Genomic DNA, 9,968 nt, shown 5'->3' with positions numbered 1-9,968 from the left:
AGTGGGTTTAATTTATTTTTTAAAAAAGAAAAAAAAACAAGACGATATTTTTGAACATTTAAAAAAATTTATTATTACGTAAAAGAAGAGAAGTAAAAGGTTGTTTCAACTATCTCCTTCAGCCAACCTTGCATGGTGGTCATTGTTCACAGCCAGTAATATTCAAAGATGAACAAAAATGAAGAATTATTTTACCAAAATAATTAAAAATTTATTTCGAAAATAAAATAGAAACTATTGATAAGCAGAATATACCTGAGCCATGGCTACTATTCAAACACAACAGCAGTTCTAATTCAAAACTCTCATCGTATGTTAAAGTCAACGGTCAGAATCGTTGGCTCCAAATATAATAAGATTTAATTATAACCACACTTACACGCAAAATGTATAATATCTCTACATATATACGTATTACATCAACCAAGATCGTTTTATTTGCAAAGCCATCCTTTGATCTTTCATTCTTCATTCTCTTGAGATATATTACTAACCATGATTCCCACAAGATGCCATGAGATCAACGGCTCACGTCCTCCGTCGCTAAAACTCTCCGGAGGATCGCACACCATCAAGAAAACGACCTTGTGTAAGTCTCAGCCACGGCCACATGGACGGGCAGGTCCGGTGATCATCTACACGCACTCTCCCAAAGTGATCCACACGCGGGCCGAGGACTTCATGGCCTTGGTTCAGAGGCTCACCGGTCTAGAGGATATTATTAGACGGAACAATAATTACGATGTCAGCGAATCATCATCTTCCGTGGTGACGGAAGAGGTTAACGTCGGTGGTGATCATTACACGGCGGAACCGTTTAGCCAGGAGAGAACACAACGACAAAAGCTAGCTGATATGCCATTGTTCACACCGAGCTCGATGACTTTGTTTGGTTCTCCAACTCAACTTCTATACATGTCCCCGAACGGAACCGATTCGTTTTCACCTTCGGTTTTTAAGTTCAAATAAGACTTTTGATTTATAATATACTTCTATGATGTTGTATTATATGTACAATAGTTTGTTCATTCGTTTGTTGATAAGTTATTTTACTTAGTCTTGATTAGTTGGTGTAAGTGTCACTTATTTCATAAACCAAAAAAAAGATATGTCACTCTCTATTTGGTTGAATTTTAATACGTAACAGTTAGGTTTTTAAAATATTTTCTGTAACGGCAGTTTTTTTTTTTTTTTTTTTTGACAGTTTAAAAAAATATATATCAACAAAAATTGTTCCATGAATCTGATTAATGACTAAGTGGATAAATAAGTTTTGCATTAGTAAAATATATATATAAATGTAACTTAATTAGAACTTGGAAGCTATAAAAATAGTAGTATTTTAATTTATTTTCTCTTCTTGCTAATTTTTTCCGCTCTTTTAATTTGGGTTTATCATGATAAAATGTCATCATACGAAAGCTGCTCAATTGTGAAAGAATATTAAAGTTTACAAAAAGATGTCACAAGACTATAATTAATATCGCTACAGAAAGATCAGTCGTCTATCGCTCATCTATATAGAAATTCAAAACTGCTGTAAATTTTTCATTATTTGAGAAAGATTAAAGAGAAAGACAGCAATTTAGCAAATGACTCTGGGACTGGGTCACGTTGAATTTCTTGTAGCACATCTACGACCAAGTTTAATTGCAGCTTACATAAGTACCAATTTTTTTTTACAGTTTGGGAGAGCCAACAGGTGGTTAAAAGAAAATTTCATTTTGACAAATTCCTACATTTTAAATCTTTATTCTGACATTCTAGCAAAATTAGTTAAATTATAGTTTTCTGTAAAATTTGATAGACAATTCGTTTTTCTTTTCTAAAAATGATGTTAATGATATGTTCACCTAATCAACTTTGATCAAAAGGGGAAAAAAAAAAACAGAATGATATGTTCACCTCAACAAATTTAAAATTCATCAAAAGGTGAGACTCAGGAGAGACAAATATAACTTGTCTTCATATAATCTTGTAATGCGTATAGGGCCTTCTTATTGGCGTATAGGGCCTTCTTATTGAGCCAGATGACTAACTAAAATATATCAATATATCTCTATATTAATCATTATAGATCCTAGGCCCGTTATTGAGACAGCAATTATAATTAATTTTGTTTTATTTGATAAAAATAAATAATTTATTCCCACTATGAATTTATTTTTTCCCACTTGTATATGTGATTATGTTATTGATTTATTTTTACTCACGTATTAATTAATCATATAATTAATACTAAATTAATTAAAGCAACTCTAAAAGAATTTTAGCAAAATCATTTCTCCATTAGAAAATCCATAGAAAGTTGTTCAATCATTTATATAATAATTTTTTAATTTTTGTTTATTAATTATCAAATTTTAATAATCTAAAATGATAAAAACAAGTATTTAAAAATGAAAATTGTATGATTACAATGGTAGATCTTAATTGTGTGTTCTTAAAAATGAAAAAAAGTGTAAATGCAGATTCTACAACAATTCGCTGGGAACAAGACGTTGTGCCGAGCAGAGCGTTGTGTCAATCAGGGAGCTGCATCAGATCACAGACGGCCGAGTTGCTGATGTTGCAAGTCTGAGCGGGATGATATGAGAAGATAAAACAGAATCGAGAGAGAGGATATCTGGAGAATATTGTGTGCGATGGTTAAGGGAAGTGGATTGTGGCAAACAAGATATTGCCTTACGTGAAGATTTGAAAATCTTTTTAGGGTTTAAGGATGATCAAATATAAAAGATCTAGGGGGTGTGTCGTAGGTTTCTCAACACTAAGAAAAACCTTTTGCGAGAGATTGTAATTTCAAGGCTAACAAAAAGAAAGCTAAGAAGGTGAGTGTTGTTTCTCTTAGATCTATATTGGTGAGAGTTTAGATAGAGAAGAGAGATGTGCTTAGATTTATTCTTGTAAACCGGATAAGAGTTTGATAAGAATAAATAGTAAGAACGTGTGCTTGGCGTTTTCCAAGCAGGAAATTGTGGTGTTATTCCTCTATACCTTTACAATTGGTATCAGAGCAGACACCTGATAAAAGTCTGTTTGTCTTTTCAACAGATGAGATCTTGTGACAAGAGGTATGGAGAAACCACAAACTTTTGTTGCGATACCGAAAGTTCTGAAACTGGATCCAGAGCATTATGGGCATTGGAAGGTGTCGATCAAATAGGCTATTCAAGGTATCGACATGGAGGCCTGGTTTGCAGTTGAAGATGGTTGGACCGAACCAATGGTCAAAAATGATGAGGGAGAATCGATGGCTAAACCTCGGAAGCAGTGGACTGCTGAAGAAAAGACTGAGGCTAAACACAACTCTCAGGCCTTTTCGGTGATTTTCAACTCCCTACCACTGGATCAGTTCAATAGTGTCCAGGGTTGTGTGGCAGCAAAAGAAGCTTGGGATATCCTCCAAGTTATCTTTGAAGGAACTAGCAATGTAAAAAGGACACGCCTGAACAATCTGGCCTCCGATTTCGAGAATCTGTCCATGGAAGAGGGTGAGACTATTGCAAGCTACAACAGTCGTTTGAGTGCTATCGCACAGGAAGCTGTTATCATGGGAAAACGCTACAAGGACAAGAAGCTGGTGAAGAAATTTCTCAAGAGCATTCCAGACAAATTTCAACCACATAGATCTACCATTGATGTTTCCTTGAACTTTGATGAGTTGAAGTTCAGTCAAGCTGTTGGGATGATGCAGTCGTTTGAGATGCAGCTTAAGAAAAAAGAACATCGCGCTGAACGATCGTTTGCTCTAAAGGCTGTTGAAACTCCGAAGAATGCTGAGACACAAGATGCTGCAGATGAAGAAAAAGTTGGATTACTTGTTAGGAAATTTTTCAAAAAAATAGAGCGTGGTCAGCACAGAGGATCCCCATCTACAGTTAGAAGTGATTCGGAGAGGGACTTTAAGAGGGGTGATAGGCAAGAGCGCCAATGTCTGGAGTGTGATGGATACGGACATCTCAAGGCAGAGTGCCCTAACTACAAACGTAGATGGTTGATGCAGTGCTATGGATGCAAAAGATATGGTCACTCCAAGGCTGAATGTCCTACTAAAGAGAGTAGATCCAAATTGTTTATAGTCTGGAGTGATAGTGACTCTGATGATAACGAGCAAGATGGTGAAGTTCTCAATAACTATGTGGCTCTGCTGGGAGTCATTGAGGAATATGAAGTAGTGGAACAAGGTGAAAAGGATCAACCAGCTGTTGTGTCAGATTCTGAAGATGACGAGGCAGATCTACCCCCTGAGGAACCGGTTACCTTGTTAATTTCTAGTCTGGTTCAGAAAACTCAGGAGTATGATGTGCTGTTGGCTGAAAAACAGATCTGCTGGCAAGATTTAACTCGCTGTCGTCAGATCTTGAAGAGGAAAGAGCTAAGTCCCAGGGACTAGAAAAGCAATTGGAAGAGCAGCTCAAAAACATCATAATGCTGAGCAAGGGAAGAAAGGATCTCGACACGATTTTGAGTAGTGGAAGGATGGGTAATACTAAGTGGGGACTTGGGTATCAAGGTAACAATGCCTCAACATCCACAAAGTTTGTCAAGGGTCTTGATGCAGAAATCAAAGAAGCTACACCCATCAAATCAAGGACACAAGCGGCAGTCCCAATCAAAACCAATTCTCATCAAGCAAGAAATGTTGATACTCAAAGGAGATTTCAGGCTACTTACCGAGCACCCTTTAGAACTATGCATATGACTTAGACATTGGATCCATATGGTTTGGCTGCAAATCACTACTCAGCACATCATGCATTTGGACTGGTCTATCAAGTTTCACGGAGTCAAAGGAATGGGTGTTGGTATTGTGGGAATCTAACTCACTTTAAAGCACAGTGTTTTGAGTACAACAACCGCATGTCAAGGACCATTCAACAAGTGACTTATCCTAGAGATATAAGACCACTCAAAAAGCCGTTGTTTGTCACATGCTGAAGGTAAGTTTGGTTCGGATCAAAAGAAGTGGTACTTTGATAGTCGCTGTTCCAGACACATGACTGGAGCCCATACCAACCTGTCAGAATTTGAGAATGTGTCTACTGGTCGGGTTACCTTTGGTGATGGAGCAAAAGGTGTTACTGGTGGGAGTTCACAACTTAGTCTGAGAGATGTGTTTTTGGTTGATGGGTTAAAGGCGAATCTCATCAGTGTCAGTCAATTGTGTGACGAAGGACTGGATGTCACTTTCACTAAACGAGATTGCAAAGCTCTTGATCAACAAGGGTCTGTGAAACTCGAAGGCAAGAGATCATGTAATAACTGCTATATGTGAAAGTCAACAAATCATTGCTTTCATGCATCCACCGGGACCAACACTGAGTTGTGGCACCAAAAGCTTGGTCACCTGAACATACGCACCATGCATAAACTCGCACATCAAGACATTGTTCGAGGAATACCTAAACTCCAGACTCATCAACTTTTTGAGTGTGGACCATGCAAGAAAGGAAAACAGGGGAAGGTGTCACACAAGGCAGTTCCTGATGTGCGCACTGAGCATATTTTGGAATTGGTACACATGGATCTTATGGGTCCAATCGTGTCAATAGCTTGTCAGGAAAACGATTCATTTTTGTTCTGGTCGATGACATCTCTCGCTACACATGGGTGCGTTTTCTTAGGGAAAAATCAGATACACTCGAATGCTTTCGCATCTTGGCTCTTCAAATCAAAGGCAAAAAGTGGGTTATCAAGGAGATACACAGTGATCGCGGTGGTGAGTTTGTGAATGAGCAGTTTGATTAGTTCTGCATGGCTCAGGGGATTATGCATCAGTTTTCTGCACCCAGAACTCCGGAGCAGAATGGCGTCGTTGAACGGAAGAACAGAACTCTGCAGGAGATGGCAAGAGCAATGCTTCATGGGAATCAGGTTCCACAACAGTTCTGGGATGAGGCTGTCAATACTGCATGTTACATTATCAATCGGTGTATGTTCTCCCAGGCACCTTCAAGACACCATATGAATTGTGGAAGGGTCGCACTCCATCAGTCAGCTATTTCCATGTCTTTGGCTGTGTTTGTTACATCTTAAACGACAAAGATCAGCTGGGCAAATTTGATTCCAAGAGTGATGATGGGATAATCTAGGTTATTCTGGCAACAATACTGCTTTTTGTGTTTACAACAAGCGCCTGCATTCTGTTCAGGAGACTGTCAATGTGGTGTTTGATGACATTTCTTTCCAGCGAGTCTCGCTCATACCAATTTCTTCTCCTGATGACTCAGTAACTGATACTCCTGACGCTCCATCTAGTGTTCTCGAGCCGCCTGTCTTCGCAGCACCTCCTTGTGGTTCTTCTGAGGTGTGCCTCTTCCGGATGTCTCTCAAGTGCATCGAAATCACTCCTCTAATGATGTTATTGGCGAGATTCAGGGGGGGGGGGGGGGAAGAGTTACCAGGGGAAAACAAATTGACTTTCTCCATCTGGTTGGAAAGAAACAGCGATCAATCAATCAACAAGTGCCTCAAGACTCTGAATTGGTACAGTTTGCATGTTTCGTTTCCTCGGTTGAGCAAAAGAATCATAAAGAAGCATTGGCTGATGAATTTTGGATAGCTGCCATGCAAGATGAGCTTGAACAGTTTGCTCGAAACGATGTATGGGAACTCACAAGCAGACCGGTGGATGTTAATGTGGTAGGAACCAAATGGATTTTCAAGAACAATAGCGATGAAAATGGGTGCATTGTGAGAAATAAAGCTCGTCTTGTTGCTCAGGGTTACTCACAAGTAGAGGGAGTCAATTTTGACGAAACCTTTGCACCAGTGGCAAGGTTGGAGTCCATCCGTTTTCTGTTTGGCATGGCATGTGCTTTAAACTTCACATTGCATCAGATGGATGTCAAAAGTGCCTTTTTTAATGGGTTTCTTCAAGAAGAGGTCTATGTCGAGCAACCCAAAGGGTTCGAGGATCCACAGCATCCGCAACATGTGTACAAACTGAAGAAGGCTTTTTACAGACTCAAACAAGCACCTAGAGCCTGGTATGAGAGGTTGACTACGTTTCTTCTGGATCAAGGCTATGTGCGCGGAAGTGTGGACAAAACTCTGTTTGTTCTGAGTCTTGACAAGGGTCTGATGTTTGTGCAAATCTATGTTGATGACATTGTCTTTGGATCAACTTGTCAGCAGCTTGTTAATCAGTTTGTCCAGAATATGACTGATGAATTTGAGATGAGTATGTGTGGTGAACTAACTTACTTCCTGGGTTTGCAAGTACAACAATCAGTTGATGGCATCTTCATGTCTCAAAGCAGATATGCAATGGGCTTGATAACTAGATTTGGTCTTACAACTAGTAAGGAGGCCAAGATACCTATGGGGGTGAATGACAAGCTCTCAAAGGATGAAACAAGAGAAGATGTGGATGAGAAGCTATATCGCGGGATGATTGGTAGTCTTCTGTATCTGACAGCAAGTCGTCCGGACATCTGCTTAGCGGTTGGTGTATGTGCCAGATATCAAGCCAGACCTAAGAAATCACATCTTCTATTTGTGAATAAGATCATCAAGTACATCAAAGGCACAATTGAACTTGGTATCTACTATACCAAGGACACAACCACCAGTCTTATAGGCTACTGTGATGCCGACTGGGCGGGTTCCGTAGATGATCGCAGAAGCACAAGTGGTGGATGCTTCTTCATGGGGAACAATCTCATTTCCTGGCACAACAAGAAGCAAAACAGTGTATCTCTGTCAACAGCTGAAGCAGAGTACATAGCTCTGGGTAGATGTTGTACACAAATTACGTGGATGAAGCAGATGGCTGCAGATTATGATATTGTTTCTGACTCTATCTTAATCCATTGTGACAACCAAAGTGCAATAAACATCTCCAAAAATCCTGTTCAACATTCGCGAACCAAACATATAGATATTAGACATCATTTCATTTGGGAATTGGTTGAGGCGAAACTGATTGAGATTGATCATGTCCGTACTGAATTTCAACTGGCTGTTCTGTTTACTAAACCGTTGGACTTTACTAGATTCACGAATCTGAGAAAGTCCATTGGGATCTGTGAAATCTAACTCTTTGTTGAGCTGTGCTATTTTGACTGTTAGGAACACACGTCAAATCAGGCCATGGAAATCCTAGGATACATAAGAGGTTAGCAGTTGTCTTGAACTTAAAGACTGAGTGGAAAATAGTTGCCTGTCATGCCGGTCCGTGTCTCTGTAAAACGTTGTCATGTCATTAGGAGGTCAAAGAGCTGAGAAGAGACAACGCCCTGTGATACTTTCAGAGGCTTAAGCTGACTTTAGTGATTGATTAAGTCAATTGATTTCACTAGATGGCAGGATCTTCGAAGCACAAAAAGACGGGAGTCCCAGACACTGTGCAACATCAAAGCAGTGAAAAAAAAAAAAGGAGGGACGCTTTGAGCTTCTCAATCTCTCCAAAGAATTTCCAGCTGTCTATGCATGTTTGATTGACATCGAAAGGACTGAAGGCATGACAATGTGAAAGTCTAGCCACCATTGTCGACTGTCGATCTTTGACAATCCAAGAGGTTGTGGTAGTATATGGCATGTGTTCTGATACAGGTGTCTGGCATACGCTCACCTGGAGGGGTTTCTAGGTATGTTCCTCGTGTTTTCTTTTAACAAAAACATGGTTGATCTCCTTCTGGGTTCCTCATCAATTCTCTGTGAAGCATAAGGTCTCTGAGTGTTAAGATGTGTTCAATATCAAGATTGTTTCTTGTCTTGCCATAGACTTTATTGCACTAAACTGTTGATTGAGTGTGTGCAGTACCAAGAGGTGCCGATTTGTGTTCGGATAACGGTACTTCCAGCTGTGTGGCGAGATCTCCGGATTGATTCTAGCTCTGTTCGCAAGCAAGTGTTTTTGACTTAGTTGATCACTCAAGTTGGGGGAGAGTGTGTCTGGTTTTGATATAACCTAATGATGAGGAGCTCTGTGCTTGTGGGGGAGAATCCTTGTTTATGAGGGAGACTTATTTCCACTGCGGTCAATGAACAAGCTGGTTTGTCTAGTTGTTTCTTGTGTTGTTTCTGGTTTGTGTTTGTTGGAGTGTCTTTTCAGGTTGTACCAGAGAGATGCTTGAGTTTCGAACTCAGTCAAAAAGGGGGAGATTGTAAATGCAAATTCTGCAACAACTCGCTGTGAGGAACAAGACGTTGTGCCGAGCAGAGCGTTGTGTCAATCAGGGAGCTGCATCAGATCGCAGACGGCCGAGTTGCTGATGTGGCTGCGTGTGCTGACGTGGCAAGTCTGAGCGGGATGATATGAGAAGATAAAGCAGAATCGAGAGAGAGGATATCTGGAGAATATTGTGTGTGATGGTTAAGGGAAGTGGATTGTGGCAAACAAGATATTGCCTTACGTGAAAATTTGAAGATCTTTTTAGGGTTTAAGGATGATCGAATATAAAAGATCTAGGGGGGTGTCGTAGGTTTCTCAACACTAAGAAAAAACTTTTGCGAGAGATTGTAACTTCAAGGCTAACAAAAAGAAAGCTAAGAAGGTGAGTGTTGTTTCTCTTAGATCTATACTGAGAGAGTTTAGATAGAGAAGAGAGGTGTGCTTAGATTTATTCTTGTAAACCAGATAAGAGTTTGATAAGAATAAATAGTAAGAACATTTGCTTGGCGTTTTCCAAGCAGGAAATTGTGGTGTTATTCTTCTATACCTTTACAAAAAGTTATGAAGTAAAAACATGATTCTTGGGTAAGAAAAAAGAATAAGAAGTTTGTGATATGTTGAATCCAAGATAGACATGTTGAATCCAAGATAATACCTCCACAAATGTAGAGTCGGTCTCACCAACTCGGAGTGCTTGCATCCCATTGCTCCAACTAGTCCACATAATGTCTCTCTTTTGGCCTCCACGTTAATCTTCATCTTTTGATGCTTGCCATACTCTTCTAGCAGAAGGTCCTTCACCTAGTCTTATAGGTATCTTATTATATAAAGTTGGGTTTTGAAAGTT

General features: G+C 39.6%; 1 protein-coding gene across 1 annotated transcript; it reads left to right on the top strand.

The window, feature by feature from the left end:
• Positions 1–346: 346 nt before the first annotated feature.
• LOC104750662 (VQ motif-containing protein 8, chloroplastic) lies at positions 347–1,161 on the top strand. Its single transcript, XM_010472493.2, has one exon. The coding sequence runs from the start codon at positions 496–498 to the stop codon at positions 967–969; it is 474 nt and encodes a 157-aa protein (XP_010470795.1). The 5' UTR covers positions 347–495; the 3' UTR covers positions 970–1,161.
• The last annotated feature ends 8,807 nt before the right edge of the window (positions 1,162–9,968 follow it).

Source organism: Camelina sativa, chromosome 16, assembly GCF_030686135.1.
Source record: "Camelina sativa cultivar CO46 ecotype springtype chromosome 16, ASM3068613v1".
Taxonomy (NCBI): domain Eukaryota; kingdom Viridiplantae; phylum Streptophyta; class Magnoliopsida; order Brassicales; family Brassicaceae; genus Camelina; species Camelina sativa.
The sequence above is the reverse complement of the archived record's forward strand: the minus strand, read 5'-3'. Positions and strand labels throughout refer to the sequence as shown.